The 19831-nt window shown below is 32.3% G+C and overlaps 1 protein-coding gene across 2 annotated transcripts in view; it reads left to right on the top strand.

Moving 5' to 3' along the window:
- Window positions 1-19831, top strand: part of LOC108907217 (dual specificity tyrosine-phosphorylation-regulated kinase 4) — a 151018-nt gene that overhangs the window by 17157 nt on the left and 114030 nt on the right. Inside the window, exon 1 of one of the 2 annotated variants that reach the window (XM_018710793.2) lies at window positions 9737-9914. The exons of the other annotated variant lie outside the window; for it this stretch is intronic. Within the exon in view, the coding sequence (XP_018566309.1) occupies window positions 9828-9914 (87 nt within the window). The 5' untranslated portion in view covers window positions 9737-9827. Of the gene's footprint in view, window positions 1-9736; window positions 9915-19831 lie in introns of those variants that run through there. 2 annotated transcript variants of the gene reach the window in all.

The following is a 19831-nucleotide window of genomic DNA, read 5'->3' as shown; positions in this document are numbered from 1 at the left end:
GGTGTTCCGCATAGCTCTGAAATGCCTTGCAGGAAAAAGTTATCAATTTCACTGAAGCTAAATGAACCCGTCATCAGCGAATCCGTGTCACGAATGCTCATTTCCCCGCTATCTACTAGGTACTGTTAGATAGAGACTTTGTTACAATGTGACGTTTGTATGTCTAGCCTTCTCTCCTAAACTACGACTGTTTTTTTTTTGGTCAGCGGGCAACTGTTCGGTAAAATTTGATTCTTCTGTGGACGCGTCAATCACTCGGTCAATCAAGGTTTTAGTTTCGTCGAACTCTTTGTTATCGGCCGGACAATGAACAATACTTATTTAATTAGTTATGTAGTCTTTGAAAACTTTCTATTTTGAAAAAATGAATACTAAAATGCTTGAGGACATATTTATCTGTAGGTACATGAAATTTTCCACATTTTATTCTGGCTATCGATAACATAGACACACAAAATAAGTGATCTGTTTTAATAGACGAAACCTCTGTTCTATATACCAGGACATTCAAAAACTGAATCTTACGTAAAATTTTTTAAATTTTTTAAATTTAAAAAATTAAGCAGATGTATCAATTACATCTTTATGAATTAATTTTATTACTTGACAAACTGGCAATATTTAAAATACAATAATAAAATACGAGAAATTTTACGATTTCTGAATTTCTGACAGAGGGGAGGGGGAGGGGTAAAAAATCTGTTAAAAAAAGTCTTACGTAATTTATGGATGTCCCCTAACCCATAGACATTCAACACATTATGATCTGCTCTTCGTATCCTGGACACGAAGAAAAAGAGGCAGTCCTATAACCCAACAGTTTTTAATGAATACCAGAAACCTCTTAATCGCCAAAGCCCCATAATTTGCTACAACATGAGATCTCTGAAAGCAGTTACGATTGAGTGAAGAAAATCAAATAGGATATAAAACTAATCCCAACAGGCTGTAGGATGTTAGAATATATGGAAAAAAGAGAAAAAAAATCATCTACGCAGATCGTGATCAAAAAGAGTGGTACAAATGGAAAAACAGTTACCAAAAACTATTGATTTTCAACCTTTAGGTGTTGTTTTATAACCGAGTCGATTTTCTTGACTCATTCATTCACAGCTACATGGTTGTGGATAGACCTTTTGCAGAGCCTCATCCAAAGAGAAATGCAGTAAATGTAAAGTTGTAGCAAGTTTTGAAGCTTCTAGGTGTATGGTGGATTCTTGTGTCCATCTGATGAGTCTTTAAAAAATATGTAACGAGACTCACCAATATGAAACGTAAACTTGTTTTCAAGAAGAAACCTATTGGTTAGATTAGGTTTAGGTGTGGTTTTTGTCAGTTTTAAAAAAATGGAAGCTGATGGAGAGTTTCCCGTAATAGATTCGGATTCCAGTCCAAATACATAGTGTGGCATTAGAACCCGGACCAATTTTTTGTGTGTCTATGTAATTCTCTTTTCTCTCAGTTGTTTACTGGACCTTGTTGATGACTGTCGGTCAGCTATTCCATGCGTTTATTTTGTATAAAATGTATATTTTTTGAGTTTGGGATATTAGGATACAACCCGAGGCCTACTGTGAGAAACATTTTAACAGCTCAAAAATTCTATCGACAGCAACGCAGGCAGAAATTGCAATATGTATTTAGTGAAAGATCAAATTATTTGCGAATAGGTACAATGTACATACGTTATATTAATAAACACTAGTGAAACGAAGTAAAATAAACATTGTTGCGACACATTTTCTGTGAACATATATCATATATCTATATCAATATTAATTCTAGGAAATAAAAAAAATATCTGTGACCGGTTAACGGTGTATTATTGATCAGATACTAAAAAAATGTCACAGTTTCGAATGTAGATCTAAAGAACACGCAATAAAATGTCAATGCTGACTAACATCTAGTTACAAATTTTCGATATTGATTAAATAAAACTGATTCAATCCTTCATCGACTAAATAACAGCTACTAAAGAAACATCTAAACAAATAGCGTAGGGTATGTTTTCTGGATTTCCTCATAAAGAACGATAAATTCTCCGGTTTGGATCCCCGAACGTATTAAGCATGACATTTAGAGTTTCGGGGGAGAAATGGAATAGTGAATGAATCGGAATCGATAGGAATATCTTAATTCTTCCGTTTCGTTTATCGTTGTCGAGTTTTTCTGTTCCAGATATTATTCGAGTGACTTGCAGGGGCGATCAATCTAGTTCTACAAAAGAAACGCAGGCACGAACTTGGAGATCATTTATATTCGGTGATTTTGTGGAAGGGGGTAGCTCCACTCTAGAGGTAAACAGCAAAACAACAATCCATCATCTGTTTAGAAGTTTCAGTGCTTCGGAATGTGATTTTGTGAATGTCAGAAATCAGCTGTGATGTCACAATCTAATAACTGATTTTCCTCGGATAACTTTGAGTTCAAATATCATTGAAACAAAGCGTCTTGCTTATAGATAACTCTATATGTAGGTACTAATAATGATTTATCACTTCATCTCACACAAGCCGTTAATGGAGAAAATCACTATTTTATCCAAAAGGGGACTAATTCGTCTACTTGTTTGTAAGTCGTACTTGAATATCCACACGTTCAATCCTGTACCTATGTATATTTATTCAATAAGGAACTGTTTTTATTCAAAAAGTGTTTGTTTTCCAAAGTTAGGTCCCTGTAAAACTGCGATTTGCCCTTCCACATTTGTCTGTAATTGTATAGTTATGTTGGCTAAATAGCAGGAGCAATTACGTTCCTTATTAGCCTGGGAGGTTTTCTTTGTTGTGATATCTGCGAAACGTGACTGGCAATCTGTATTTTAAATTCAGCTGACAAACATGATTTTTAAAATTATCTCAATTATTCTTTTATCCTGGCCAGTGTTAATGCAAAATACACAGAGGAGAAAACGCTTCAGTAAATTGGTTTGAAAGATGTTGCCTGTTGTTTCAAAATTACGACGGAAAAGAAGCGAAAATTTAATTTGCATATAAATTATTATCTGCTGCAATTATCACCTTGGATGCCTGAAAAATGACGATAAACGAAATTGAGTCGTGTACTCTCTCATATAATAACGGAGAACAGGGCACAAGGCTATCAGGAAATTTTCATTTTCCTTACACGTTCGCCTTTTTGTGCTATTTCAAAGTGACAATTCCACTTCAAGAAAAGAAAATTAGGTACACTTTTTTATTATGATATAAAATGTCGTCATTTTATGAGCATTTTCTTGACTATTTTTGTTTCTTCCTTGCTATTGGTACATATTTCGCTTCTATCAGTCGAATAAAATTTGGACTCGAGCAATTTATCTCCATAATCCTAATTTCTAACGCTTGTATCTGCTTCCACCATCTGTGCCCGGCTTATATTCAGCTATTATAAAATAATAATCGACTCGATCTAACTGGGAAGTGTTACCATTACATCACCGTTAAGTGTTGCTTAACTGGCTCTTAAAAATAATTGAGAGAGTCTGTTGTCGATGTAAAGGAGCTGTCTTTAGTCACCTAGAAATCATATTGGTCCATACTGTTTTAGGCTTAATACAGTTATATCATAAATAGGATTGACTTCTTGATAGAAGAAGGTCGAAAGTGACAATTTTTACAAAATTTCCATTGTAAAATTTGGCTTTATAATCTTTTAATCACGATTTCAGTTAAAAGGCCTTTCAGAAAGAACAGAATATTGTACAATATTTATTTTTAATCAATGTTAACATACTACTTTACAATTAATACTATTAGTACAGTCATTGAAACTGAAAATCAGCTGTAACCTCCGAATTCTTTGAAACTGCATGGATTTGCATGAAAATTTAGAATAAGGCTCATCTTAGGTTCAAGTTCAAAAGTGATATAAGCCCGATTGATGCTTTTTGTTTTTTAGGGGTAAAAACTACCCCTAAGTGAAAAAAATTGAAAAAATTAAGTTTTAAGCATTTTATTGATAAAAATCTTGTTCAAGCAGAAAGATTAAATAATGTTCCATGTTCTCGAACATATTTTATGATATATTTGATCTTTTCAACCCTTTATTTAACCCTTAAAAACTACCCCTATGCAAAAAATAATGATAAAAAATTACTTTTTAAAGATTTGGAATAATTAAATCGTGCAATTATTTAAAATAAAAGTTACCTTATAGCTAATAAAAGAATTGTTTCCTTTCAACCCCCAAAAACCACCCCTATATTGACAAAAATGATAAAAAATTACTTTTTAAAAGCTTGGAATGCTTTAACGGTGCAATTATTTAAAACAAAAATTTTGCTCAGAAAAAATGTCATTGGTTTTTTTTTACCATAACTCGGTTAATTTTAAAGCTATAGTATCCTACAAAAAATCATTTTAAAGATAATTTAAAGAGCTGTAAGATCGTTCGCATATAAAATCTTTTAAGTTCTTCGTTTTTTAAAGGGAAAGGATCGAAGGGCTCGAGACAGGTCTTTTTTTCACTAAAATGGATACTTCAAGCGGCGATATCTCCTTTATTTTTTTATGTTATAGGAATAAAAAAAAGCAAAATATTTGTTGAAAAATAATCTACATTTTTGTTGTCTATCATTTTTTACGTTTGTTTCATACTTTCAGAGTTATTATATAAATAAAGCAATTTTTTTTGAATAATGAAAAATACGTTTTCAATTTTTACCGTACATTATTCAAAAAATACACATTCTAAACCGGTCCAACTTCAGGATCGTATAAGAAACACTAAAACAAAACGAATTGTAAAGGGTCTACGATTAATTTTAATTCTGATGGAAATGGTACAGCGTTTACTCCTCATTTTCCCTTAAAAAAATAGCAACCCATCTATTTTTGACGATAACTCCTTCAATTTTTTTCTAATTAACTTTTATAAGTGCTCATTTTGAAGGTCTTTTTGAGTACTACAAAAAACTTCAGAAGCGTTATACACGTAAAATTAATAATTTTTCCGTTATTTGACGTTGAATACATCGATTCGAGTATTCCCCCCAAAACAAGTCCCCGTCCACTAACCATATTTCGCTTTGTATAGGACGTACAACACTTTTTAAAAAACGATTTTCTTTGCTTATTTATATGCTACATTTTTCTTCATTGCGCTTTTTAAAATAAAATGCGTAGTTTTTGAGTTATTCGCGAAAAATACTTTGAAAAAGTGATTTTTTTTTCACTCAAAATTTACAAGTTTTCAATCGTGAATAACTAAAAAACTGTTGATTTCTCGAAAAAATTCTTTGAATATTTTTTGCTCAAAATTTGATTCTCTATCGATTTCCAGTTATTTTTGAAAAAAAATTCCACCCCCGAGAAGGGGTGTCGACTCCCAACAGGGTGGAAGCGTCAATCGGCGCTATGTCACTAATGTTCATTGACCTTTTTTCTAACTATCTACCAAATTTCAAGTCGATCGGTTCAGTTTCAAAGAATTCGGAGGTGAAAAGCTTCAATGACTGTACTTTATTTTCAATACGATTTCTAGACATCGTGGTAGACGGTATCTCAATAGCGACAATGACATAGTTTGAGATTACTTCTTTAGCTGACACCATAACACAAATGTTGTTTTGCTTCCCATAAATTAAAACGATATCCATCAACTCCGAGTTGCTATACACGTAAGCCATTTTTAATATTTGAAAAACGAATGTAAACACTATCGCAAAAACGTTAATACTAAAATCGGATTTCAGTATTCTGAATCGCCGCACAACACAAATGACGCTAGAGACTACAGTAGCCCACCCATGTAAGGGTAGAAAATACTACAACGTCAATAATTTTTTTCTCGAAAACTATAAAGATTTCACAATTTTTTTTATGATATTGACCCCATTTTTCATGGCGGTATAACTGTTTCCTATAAGTTTTAATATACCGTTCTTGCCAAGTAGTTACTAAAATGTATCTATAAATTAAAATCAAATAACTGCGAATTTGCCACACGCGGTATCAGATATGTAGCGCCATATAAACGGCGATAACGATTACATCACGTAAGTAATTTGTTAAAAATCAAACAATCCTATCTCGAAACGGCCTTCGAGTTCGTGACCCAATTACAAAAGCAACTTGTTGAATAATTTTCGGAGCCTCGTCGTTTCTCTATCTTAATTTGCGTGACACGGAGCTGCTTTTGGTGGCGCGATGACGCAGTATCCCTGCCTGCTCTGTCTTAGTTCATTACGTGTCATTACGGTGATATCCATTTTTGGATCCCTTAATCACAGGAGCATTTGATCCCGAAGAGGATTTGGTGTGGAACGGGAATAGTGGACCATGCGCGAGTAGGAAACAGAGCCGAGTGAGCCAAATGGTGCGATGTCTAATAAGTTGAACATCTCACCAGGATTGAGGCTGAAGTGAGGTTAGTTTTAAGACTAAAAACTGGGGTTGCCAATACTTCACAATACAAAGAATGGAAAATAGGCCAATTTAGCCAATATAGAAGCCTCCATAGAGCTTGCAGCCACCCCTAGCAAAAATCCTAGCTACGCCCATGTATAAGTCTATGTAAACTCTTTAACGATACTCGGACATGAAATTAAAATTATTTAGTTTTAAATAAATGTGTTACCCCTACGTGCACATTGCTGCATAATATATTCTTTCACACAATAAGGCACAGATACAAGATGTGGGCAAGAACGACCTTTACGTCCAAATATAAATTACTGTTTCAAGGTTTGATATTTATAACAATGACTTTTCAAATTTTATGCTAAGAAATTCACCGACAATTACATCTATTTAGTTATACTGAAACCATAGTTAAATTTGATGCAGCTACAGCGTTTTTGTGGCCTTGCATTTTTTAATGTTTTGTTCATCAGTAACAACCAAAAAGCAAGCTAGAGCTTACTAAAATACTTCCTGTTCTATTTCAGCATTGCTTGACTTTCAGTTAGTTAATTTACTAAATATTCGTGATTTCTTTCAGGAACTTTCTCGTCCGTTTTGTCGTTAATGTTGCTTAAATAAAGAACAATGAAATTAAGTAAACGTAATAACGAAATCAGAATATTAAATATTGTATCGTTCTGCCTAAAAACACGCTATTTCACTATTAGAACTACTTTGTTGCACGGAATATATGTAAGATAAATTTCAAATCATCCAATTTCAATTTCAAGTAACTTGAGTAATAAGTTGCAGGATTTCTCGTCTCTAAGCAGGTTTTTAGCCAAGATTGATAAATAACTGCCGTGCAGCCTACTAGCGAGTACAAAAGGTGATTAATGACACTAGGCCTTGCACAGACTTCATTTACAAGAGTGAATCTCGATGTATACACACAAAAACGTTTATTTCTGAGGTCCCATGAAGAATCTGTTATTATTATTATGAATGATTTCGCTGGAACAGTTTATTAATGTTTTTTAATATTATTTTAATAAAAACGAAATCAAGAGTGCTACGTTTGTGATTTTTCTCACGTATTATATTGCGGATCGGCTATGATTAATCGTTTTTGTTATTGTGGAGATAAGCAAACCGCGATGAAAGGGAAATGTATTATTTCTTTTAATCTACTTAACGTAAAACTGGGTTTTCTAAGGAACAATTCCCCACTGGATTTAGACAAATGTTTCGTGTTGCTATATTTTATACATACACGTATCAACCTAAAGGGAAAAATTGATATACCCAATACGCACATATTTGTAATTGATATTGCTTTCAAATCTTTAAATTTATAATCAATCGATCGGTTTAAGGCATCACGTCAGTCTCCAAATCCTTATTGTTGCGTCCGCGTGTTCGAATGTCATGGTTATACCACCATAAATCGAGTGTGGAAAAGATTGAAGCTTTAATCTGTACAAGCGTTCAGCCATTTTTATAATTAATGAAGTGTTCCAATACACTGAATGGCTATTAAGGCTTATCAACATTATACCTGGGCTTATTGAATGATAATATGCCGGCCCCTCCTTGCACAAGTTGTGATTAAAGTGGAGGATATAGGCACTACTTAATTATTAATATTTCTAAGGATTCTATTCAAATAAGAAAAGTTTGTTATAATGTATTTTCTCTTCTTTCTTTTTGTTTCGACTATTCTGACGAATATGGAATAAAAATGGTCTACTATACGTATGGATGTAAGGAACTGTGAAAATTTTCATAAAATTTTCTTATTTCCAGTGAAACACCACTGAATTCTTACTTATCACAGAATTCTTTCTCTTTATATGCCTTCTGTTACAGACATTATAGAAAGAAGTCTTCTATTTTCCATCTAAACCAGCCGGTGTTATGTCTTATTTATGAACTGTTAATGCAGCCATTTTACACGAACAGCTCTCAAAAAGTGTTATTTATTCTTCATATAATTTCCTCCTTGTACTAAGGAGGAGAATGGTAAATACTTCGTAAAACAGAACGCTGTGGTTTTCTATATCCTTTAGAAATGTGTTGCACAATAATAGTGTCAACCAATATATGAAGAGGTGGCAGATCCAGGAAGATTTACAAAGCAGTCGTTTGTTCTAGTTGTCGTCAGACTACTTTATCTCTGTAAACTCAAGAATTTGCCTCATTTGGTATAAAAACTTTTAAACCTATAAACCATCAGTCTGATCATATGTTTGATGACCATCGCTTGTAGTTTTCACAAAGACGTCGATGTGACCATAGTGACATTCTTTCTTTGTGAAGAACTCTCTCCAAATAGATTATCATATTAAGCATCTTATCTAAGATAATGCTTAGGTATTTCACCACTGCGAACTTATCTCACCCAATAGGTTAGAGGGTCTCTAAACTGTTTTGTGGTGGTTTGTCGGCCGATTGTTCCCACTCATACCAGTTCAGCACCTCATTTAATATCTCGTGAAGTATACACGAATTTCTTTCTTTAAACGTTCTTACTAGAATGACCGGACGATCAGCATGTACCTGCTTCTCGTCTTTCCTTGCAGTTCATCTACAAGAAGTTGCCCAAACAAGGTAAATGAAGATCGCATTTTTCAGTGATTATAAAGGCAATATAATGTATCTATTTTTACATCAATTTCTAACTCACGAAATTTGTCACTTAATGCTTCTTCCTCTTCCTCATTCTCTTTTATATTTTCTACACATACAAAAATTTTATGTAAAATTACACACTAGATCAGAATGTAAATTTACAAATCCATATATGCACAACACCTGAAGTTTAATTTTACAGTTGTACTATTTGGCATCACTACGCAACAAATGTATCTTATGTGATCTGCTACATCATTAGCAGAAAAAAGACACTATTTAATCCTACTCACTATATTATGTTATGTATATTCATTTATGTATTTTGCGTAATATAAACCATGAGAAATATGTAAAAGGTCTATGTAAATTTCCACAGTTTTTATGCAGAAAACCAAACCAGACCTGTCTTGAACTGACCAGTTGCATATCTATCAGTTTTTAGTTTTTATAAACTTGTCTTTATATATCCCAGTTGATCTAGTAGTCCTAAGATTTTGTTCAAAATTGTCCTGCAGTTAAGTTATTTTTATTTTTTTTACCATTAGCCTTTGTTGCTACAGTAATCCTTGTCATGATCGGAGAAGTAAACTCGTACATTTAAATTTTAGCACAAAAATGAAATTTTTCCGCTGTCAAAATCGCAAGGCCGGTCCTGTCCCGTCGTATTGATCGCTGATGGCAGAAGTTTCGGGCTCTCGCAGCATCGCGGCGACTTCGGCACGTCGACGTATCCTCAGTCCGCGACCTCATCTCCGGAGAGCTAGACCACCGTCCTCTCCCCAGGTGCTGGTGAAGTGATCGAGGAATGATGGGCAGAGCCCGTGAGACCGCGGCGGCCCACGGGCCTTGATGTGCGCCTACCACACCTACCCCAGCAGCCGGGGGTCCCGCGCTATGGGCTGGACCAACACCGATCACCCGGTATTTGCTACAATTGTTAGCACCCACTTTTAGCATTTATAGATGTAGTGAATACAGTGCTGTTTGCATTTGGCTGTCTGAGCGGCGGTTTGGCTTGGCTTTTTACAACTTTTTACCTCTTGTTTTTCCGCCACGCACATTTGTTTTGTTTTTGTGAACTGGACTGAACGAAATTTTACTGTAACCGCAGGGAGCTTGAAAATTACGAGAAACGCGTTAGGCTAGCAAGTTTTGAAGACGTCATTTTGACGTCACGACAAGTTTGATAAAACCATTAAGCTAAAAAAATTTATGTTAGTTCTCTGTTTTCCAATTAAATGGAATGTGGGTGGAAAGCAACAGATTATTCGAAAACTAAAACAATAACTGTAGGGGACATTTATAGAGGGTATTATTTTACTAACTTGATTAAATCAATTGTATCAAAATCATTTGGTTGTACGAAATTTAATTTTGATGTAATCCCGAAATTATTTTGTTCATGAAACTTGAAGAAAATTTGATAGTCTGACACGGGTCTCAGATACATATAAACTTAAATAGACAAAATTCCACAGAATTTAGTATTTATCAACATTTCGAATGGTTTCGAATCGTTTGAATTTTAGTTGTATGGAATTAAAATTTATATAAATATAAATTTAGTGACAATCGATTTTAATTTTACAATTCAATGATTTATCAAATAAAAATATGTCGAAGATATAAATTTAATTGCTAATAATTTTTCTCAACAAAGCCTTTTGACATCTTATATAAAAATAATGCTCGAGTTCCTAGCATTGTCGCCTTAATTTAAAAAAAAAAAACAAAATTGCTGCTAACTACTTTTTTATTATACAGAATCGTTTCCCTCAATGTTTTATTGTTAGTGCTTTAGTGAAAAATATTGGTTATTTATGTGTTATTGAGTTTTAAGGATAAAATAATCTATTGGATTTCTCACCATTTCTTTGTACCTAACATTTTTCTGCATTTAAGCAAACAAAGTTTCAACAAAAATGATTTAAAAATATAACTTCAAAATTTATTGTCTGCTTTCATTCCATCAGTGGGCATACTTTAAAAATGAAAAGTAGGAAAAGAGACATTTTCGTGTTATAAATTCATCAGCAGGCCTTGAAAACGGATTGTGATTAAAGAAAAAGTAATTGTCATTATAACAAATAGTACCAAAACAAATTATATTTGAAAATATAAGGCCTAATAACTTTTAAAATAAATACGACTATTTGAAATAATCTACAAAAATTCGAAATTATTATTTCTATGCTTATAAATGTTTCGTACTCAATTTGAGACAATTAATGAATTACAGGGATTTGTAATGGACGTTTTGACACCATATAAAAAAATTACAACCAAATAAGTTAGAAGTAAAGTAAGTTTGTCAAATATAATATATATGAAAAGTAAAAAAAATATTTTAAAAACAAGCCCAATCAGTGCACTTTTAAGGAGATAATCCTGGCTGCAGAATCAGGTTATTTCTATCATTTTAGTGTATTGTGATCAGAGCTGAACAAGCATGCAAAATTTCAAAGTCGTAAGTTTAGAAGAAGTGGTTCAAATTTGGCTTGCAAGATTTAAATTGAACATACGTAAAAACATTGTGAATTTAGACATTCCCAGATAACAATTAGAATTAGTGTTTTTTTTAAATGTTAGTAGCACATCTTTTTTATGTATAAATATTATGTGATTTACTCGATAGTCTAATGACAATTTTTTCATCTGGATGCATGAGGACTTAATATTTATTTTTTTCGCATTCTATGACCTATTTCATATTCTTTTTTTTAATGCTAAGATTATTTTTCATCTTTGAATATAACCGTCAAATTAACCAAAAAATTTTTCTGGTTTTGAATTTTATCGAATCTAATACGATTTCCATAAGAATAATTATTACATTACTTAAATTAGTTGGAAATAACGCCACAGAAACGCATGAGAAATGCTAAAAAAATTTTTCAGTGGACCTATAAATAATGAAGGTTTTTTCTGTATAAATCCGAGCGAATAAAATTTCAATTTTTCTCTCTCGAAAACGACAATGCGATTTTATATTAAAAAATTATCCCAGATATTTTTATTCAACGAAATATAATACCAAACATATTTTTAGACACATTTTCAACAGCTTTAAATATTACAAGGACGTCAGACTTCATCTTGATACAATTTCGAGAGCAGCTAGACAAGTTTCAGTGTTCATTTCAAATATCTAATGTCTTTTTTGATGGTTATCAGTGTAATATGAAACCACTTTAACGGCTTGCGTGTAAGCTTGACGCAAATGGTTGTTTTCTATGAACCATTCGCAGTGCATAATAGCGCTTTAATATTTACAACGTGTATGATAATAATTTACTAAACGTTGTCTACATAATGCATGTGGTCAGTATATGGTCCACGAGCTGACACGCACAAAAACAATCGAAAGTGATTACTTGAATAAACGGAAGAATCACCCTGTATATATGATATATGGATATGCTATGTGGATATTGCACCAATTTGGAGAAAATAGTTTCAATTAAATTGGCTCAAGGTTGCTAGATCTAAATGTATTGTGTTTGATTCACGATTTTGTTAAGACATTTCGCAAAATTCAAGATCTAGATATTAATCCAGTTGCACTAGATTATTGTTCAAAAGTAAAAGTTAACACTTGATTTCTCTTTTTATTGCCTGGGATTTTTTAAGCACCAGAAAAAATGTTTAGTCTAAAAATTAGCATGAGTGATTTTCGATCGTGATCAAAATCAATCTGGTAGGTTTTAGCAACAAATAAAATAAGTGCTATGTGGATGTAGATACGTAGATAAACATTTCATCTTCAATAAGTCATATCCTTTGTGGTCTACTTAGATAAACTTTATCTAAATATTCTGAGTCATGTAACGGGCATTTTTAGGCAAACTTTCATCGATTAATCTAAACACAAACAAGTCATTTATTTAATGGACAGTTTTGACGCAACTTAACCTATTTACTGATGTTAGACTCGATAGAACATTAAGTATTGTCACAGCTAAATTATTACAATTTGACAAACAGACCCAACTTCGGTTTAATTGCTAATGGAAAATTCTTTACATTATTTGTACATGAATTTAATATACATAGAAGAACGGTTTGAAGTTACATGTCAAAAAAGTAAGTACTCATACTTTTGCAGAATAACTTTTTTCTAGCGAAATTTACCATTTTATTCGGTATTGGTTTTATTAGAGTATTTACGTATTTATGTTTTAATAGGACGAATTATGAAGCCATATCTCACAACTTTGACCGCATTATAGTGGTTTTATAAATCTTCTTAAAATTATAAATCGATGTTAGTGGCATTAAAGTCAGACATTTGCGTCGCGTGTATATAATTCTCTTGAAAACCGTTCCAGACCGATAGAATGTAAATCAAAATACATTTTACGATAACGTCGGTAAATTAAGCAGACCGATAATTAATAGGGCCTGTCACAGGGACTAGTTGCGCCGGATACGCATTAAAATATTTCTGGATATTTTAAAATGTAATTAAAAGGCTTTGGCTTAAGGTGGCCACACACGCAGAGCGAGTAATTTATGCGAGTATGCTCGCCGACTGAAAGTGTCCATTTTAGACCAATAGGCAGTTTGGATTTCAAAAATAAATAGCCTTAAAACATACAGCGTTTCCAAATGAATATGTTTTGCAGTTTTTTGTTAAGGTCACACTGAAAAAAAAAGTATTTGGAAAAGTGTCAATGTTATTTTATTCTATTCAAATATCAACTGTTTGATGTTTGACTTGATGTTTGAAATGTTTGACTTTCGTCAAATATTTGCTGTAATCTATATTTTTTCTTAGAATTTATATTATTTGTAAATATATACAATTTAATTCTTTTTATAGTTTTGAAATTTATTATCTCGGACTTTAGCTACAATATTTCTTGTAGTTCATTATAAACTGCAAACATATTTATTTCAAAACTACCAGTTCTTTAAAATATATATTTAAAATTTAGTATTAATGTAGGAATTATTCAAGACAAATGTAGCATATTACAATCAAAGTTATATTTTCTTGAAAGAAAATTGTAGGTCACAGAATGGCGTAGGTGGGAAGTAGCACGATAGGTGGAGCCAGCACTTACACTTTGTGTATGGACATCTCCTTGTGAATAACGACACTAAAGCAACTGGATCGTTCTAACGATATAATGATGAGGACCATCACTAAGTCCCAAACCGACCTATGTCTGGCTGGTTAAACATACGAACGATCCTAGCTGTTGTACTAAGTGTTGTGAGTTTGAAACAAAATAATTTTTATTATTTACAAATATTTATGACCAAATATATATTCTTAAAAAATTTTGTATTAAACAAACGATACATTAATATGCAATACAAAACATGTTTCTATAAAATTTATGTAGATCATGAAATTAAGAATATAATTCATTTAACCGTATCAAATATTTGTTTTAAATGCTGCCTATTTTTAAAGTAAGAAATTATATATTTTCTGGGTAGAAATTTAAAGTATTTAAATAAATAAATAATTTTCTTGAAGGAAGAAAAAAATTTCTTGCGTATACAGGGTGGTCCAGATTTTAATAGACAAACTTCGGGAAAGTACTAAACGACAAAAATTAACATCACTATGCTCTATGAACATAGGCGCAGAAAGCCACCGTTTATGAGATACAGGGCGTTGAAATGATCAAAAATAATACAATTTTTTTTAATATCTGGAAAACCGCTTCATCAAACACATTTTTTTTTCGAATATTTCTCCTAGTTCTGTATGCACACAGTCCGAATTCAAAACCAGTGGCGGAGAAACAAGGATGTTGTTTTCTTATTTAAAGTAAAACTTCTACGCCACTGAATTAATTGGTAATATGAATACATTTTATAATGGTATGAAACATTCCCGATGAAAAAACATTATTTTATTTTTATCGAAAAGTGAATGGTTTACGAGTTATGAGACATATTATTCATGTAAACAAAGCGTTGAAAACGGGAAAAATAAAACAAATTTGGGTGGTCCAAATTTTAATAGACAAACTTCGGGAAAGTTTTAAATAACAAAAATTAACATCACTTTGCTCTATGAACATAGGTGCAGAAAGCTAACGTTTATGAGATACAGAGCGTNGATATTAAACTAAACCAATATTCAATATTGCCGAAGTGTCACAATGGTGAGTGTCGCAACTGGCATTGAGTTATATATTTTATCTGTATCTCTTGAGATAACATTTAATTCGGGATAGATCATGAACAGTTGTACAAATATAGGAGTGATTAATTTTTATATCCTGGATTTCGCGTAGCCAAGGATATCTGTGCCCACATGATTTGTATTTGTAATCCTGATATATCATATCAAGGAGGTATTTATTTTGAAGATCTACAATTTAGTAAACTACCTTGAAATCTCTAAAGAAACTTCTGCGATATATCTACGAAATTATTTACTAAAAAAGTAATACAGTAGCATCTCGGTGTATTGGATTTTATACTATCTCGAGTAGAACAAAAGATTTTCCAGCAGATGCAAAGTGATTAAGCATACCTACCACAAATGATCTAAAGCTGAGGCATACTAATCTAATATGCAATACATATACCATCTCTCCCTCTTTCAAATAAGATTAGTTACTTGGTTAATACTTGTTTCATATTTTCTTTCTAGTAGAAAATATATTTTTTCGAAAACTGTCATCAAAAATCTACATTTTCCTTAAATTTTCAGTTGATAAAGTGAGTATCTTTTGTCACCTATCTGTAAAATACTTGTAGAACGCCAAAGTCTTTTTCGTTCTAGAACATAAAACAAATAAACACAATAATTTGGCCTTTTTTTCGAAATTTCTTTGTGATTTTATTAATTAAACAATAGGTATACATTTTAAGTGATATAAAATGTTCATACAAAATAGTAACTATTATAAACAGGACGATTACAATTTATTTTGCACTACATGTAAATTGAAAGTGCCGATATTGCACTGAGTTAAATTTATGCCAGATCCAGTGCTGTCAGTTATAGTAGCTTTTAGGTCTGGGTGTTCAATGAAGTGTCTACTGTAATAAAATCTTCTATATATGTCTCCTCTACCGTACTAGAATGCCACTCCCCATGTTTAATGGTAGTAATATCGGCCCCTGCGTCGGCTAACAGAGTGGCAGAAGAACGTCTAAAGCAGTGTCCTGTATAAGTTTCCTGATGAGGCAAATTGAGATAAGTTGCTATTTCTTTTGGCACATTCCTTATTTTGTTAACGTCAACACATTTTTCTCTCATATACTTCACAAAGAATCTCTTCATTTTGTCTGGACTTGAAATCACAAAACATCTCGGAATATGAGTTTTGGAATCGGGAATTCTTATAATAATAATAACCGAATCTTTGTCTTCTAATATCATCGATCGTTATCTTTAGTAGCTCGGCAAAATAACTTCCATACTTAAACGCAAAAGTACCATTTCGGGTTCTATATACAAAAGTAACTATTATCTTTTCATATGTACTATGACAATACTTTGTTATCAAAATAGTGTTTGTTATTGCATTATTAATAAAAATAAAAATGTTTATACAGGATCTATAAAAGATTAAACAAATAATCATGTTTTGATATTTTATTTATTTAGAGGTAGATATTTTGCAATACATTTATAACTAGAACAACATTTTAATGTATCACGGTTATTACTGCGTACAGTTTTTTAAAATACAAATGTCGTAGTCATTCTTAGAGTGGCACCCTAGAATAAATGACAGTCGGATTATCTTAGAAGTTTCAAATGAGGATTATCTCAATAAATCATATTTTCCTATATACCCATTTAAGTCTGGCATTGTGAATGCAATTTATGTAATTGTTAAAGTTAATGTTCCTTTTATTTTAGTTCTCCTCTTCAATCTATTGACAATGTTATTTCTAATAATCTTGCAAAACATGTATTGTACATAATAGTAATTACGTATTGTACTTAAAGTAGATATAGAATTTTATCTTCAAGTAGTAGACATCTAATTGTGTTTTACTCCTCCTGTTTTGTTCTTTTCCCATTGAATACAGTTCGTACCGTTACAATTTGAAGGGAAATAATAGAAACCGAAGATAATAATCGATTAATTTCAACCCATTAAATGACATAGAGACGTCAAATTGGGCACTGATTCTGTTTCCTTCCACAAATTGATATTCTGACAGAATCCGTGAACTACCGGCAAGTAAGTAAAACTTATTTAATAGCCGGTGCTACGCCCATCAGGCAAATTAGATACCATCTGACCTACTTGACCACCGCTTCAGATAATGCTAATGATAGATTTTAGTCCGGGAGGCAGCCGCCGTACTGTGTAAATTCACTTTCTGTTCGCAATAAAACGGTTTCTCTTTTCGCGAAAAAATACACCGTAATGCTTTATGTGCAACTGTTCAGCACAGTGCTGGATTCAGTACCTTCATAGTGGATGGCACGCCTTAGAATGATGATTATTCCCTTATAAAATACTCAGAAATATCCACATTTTGCTAATATTAGACACAGCTAAGAAAAATAATCAAAATTAGATCAGTTACGAGCAAAACTTTGTTGTTCCCTCAGTTTCTTTGGAGTCCGTCTCTGCCTGATGAAGTGTCGTCGTTTTTTGAGTTATATATTTNAATTTATCCAAATTTGGTACACATTTTTTTTTCGAATATTTCTCCTAGTTCTGTATGCACACAGTCTAAATTCAAAAACCAGGGGCGGAGAAACAAGGATGTTGTTTTCTTATTTAAAGTAAAACTTCTACGCCACTGAATTAATTGGTAATATGAATACATTTTATAATGGTATGAAACATTCCCGATGAAAAAACATTATTTTATTTTTATCGAAAAGTGAATGGTTTACGAGTTATGAGACATATTATTCATGTAAACAAAGCGTTGAAAACGGGAAAAATAAAACAAATTTGAGTGGTCCAAATTTTAATAGACAAACTTCGGGAAAGTTTTAAATAACAAAAATTAACATCACTTTGCTCTATGAACATAGGTGCAGAAAGCTAACGTTTATGAGATACAGAGCGTATATATACCCTGTATATTAAACGCGTGATATTTTAAAATCAAATGTTGTACAGTTGAAGAAAGAAATTTGAATATAATGAGGTTAGTTATAGTTAAAAAATGCTGCTTCCATAAACGCATACCTCGACAACCAATCAAGTAAATGTTTATACAGTGTGTAGGAAGTTTAACTGCCATTACGTCAGCATAAGATAGACTAGGCATAAATAAAAAAAAATCGGTTTTAAAACGCATCCAGTTATAATATTGGGAAGTTTTGTGAAAACTTGCCAACATTGTCACTGAAATACTTGACCTAATTCTAGAGAACTGATTAAAGCGCGCTTTTTTACGTAAATGACAAAAAGTTTAATGGTAAACAATAGAGAAATAGACAAAAAAAATATTCTTTTGGAACCATCTACATCACCTACTAAAAACTTCACATTACTAAACACCATCTACAAAAATATAATCGAGGGGTAAAATCTACAGCTGACGATTTTTGAACCCTTTGTAGAAGATACGGATATAATGATAACTGTTCTCGTAGAGTCCTGTGAACACTATAGTGAGACACTGACTTCTCGAGTGACACTTCGAGAGCCACATTTCGAATCTCTTTCGACAAGAGCGAGGAACAACACTACCAATATCAAGAAGACGTTGAAGTACTTCTGCGAATGTCCTTTTATTAGGCTACTGCCGTTGGGGAACGCAATGGTGATCAACACGTCATGCTCTACAGAAAAATAACATATCGTGATACGACATTGATAAGCAAAACTACTTATTTCACTGAAAGTAAACAAATTTAAAGAATAATTTTGATAATTTATTTCTCAAAATGATTGAGTATATGCCATACAAGGTTCTTTTGTTTATTTTAATGTACACCATCGTCTGTTAAAATCAGCAGTCAAGCTTCTAATACAGTGTATATGCAAAAAACCAAAAGTAGTTATGGCAGGCTCAGCCTTCTCTGTGTACGAGCGAGTTTACGCGAGCTTCGTGGCATTTCTAATATATAGGAAAGTTCAAAGTAATTACTTGCCGCGTTTTATGTCGTACTTCATGGGAACGCAACCAGTTTATGGTTGGGTTTTAATGCTGATAGCGGAACTGGTACATGGAAAAAGTATAACCAATTAAAACAATCATGTGGGTAATATACTAATGCATGCAGCAGTGCTAGAACGACACTAAAACTACTTATTATGCAGTTATGTTACAGCTTTAAGGATATAACTTTAACTGTTTTTATAAATAAGTGTAAGATTCAGCAAAAATTCGTGAATACTACAAGACAATTTTCATTATATATGTTATTTGACGTTGCCAATATACCAGCTGTAGAGCCAGTATTTTTAGTACCTTTTAGGGTTTGGGGGAGAAAATAGAGTCGTTAAAGTGAAATATAATGATTTGTTTATTAATATTTATTTTTACGTTACCAGTTTCTTCAAATGCGAGATCTTTCCAATTTAAGACGTCAATTGGTTCCTAAAGCTCCATTAGAATTGAGTATAATAAGATTTCAATTTAATAAGATGTTAATAGAATTCAGTATTACTGTACTGAAAAGTAATTTACCTGCTTGATACAGATCAGTGAAAAAATTATATTAAATGAATCAATGAATTGATTCCAATTAGTAGGTAGAATTCCAATAAAATTCTAATATTAGATATTCCATTCTGAATACGAATCTGAGTTTTTGCAAAATGAAATTAGAAAAAAGTACTAGTTCAAGGTTAAAGAAATATGACCACAACGTACAGCACTGGCGAAGTACGTAGAATCATTCATTGAAAAAAAAAATAAACTGATAAGTGATAACAAACGTTCTGTTTTGTTTC

This window comes from Anoplophora glabripennis, unplaced genomic scaffold (genome assembly GCF_000390285.2).
Source record: "Anoplophora glabripennis isolate ALB-LARVAE unplaced genomic scaffold, Agla_2.0 scaffold303, whole genome shotgun sequence".
Lineage (NCBI taxonomy): Eukaryota > Metazoa > Arthropoda > Insecta > Coleoptera > Cerambycidae > Anoplophora > Anoplophora glabripennis.
Note: the sequence above shows the minus strand (reverse complement) of the source record. Positions and strands in the feature narration are given on the sequence as shown.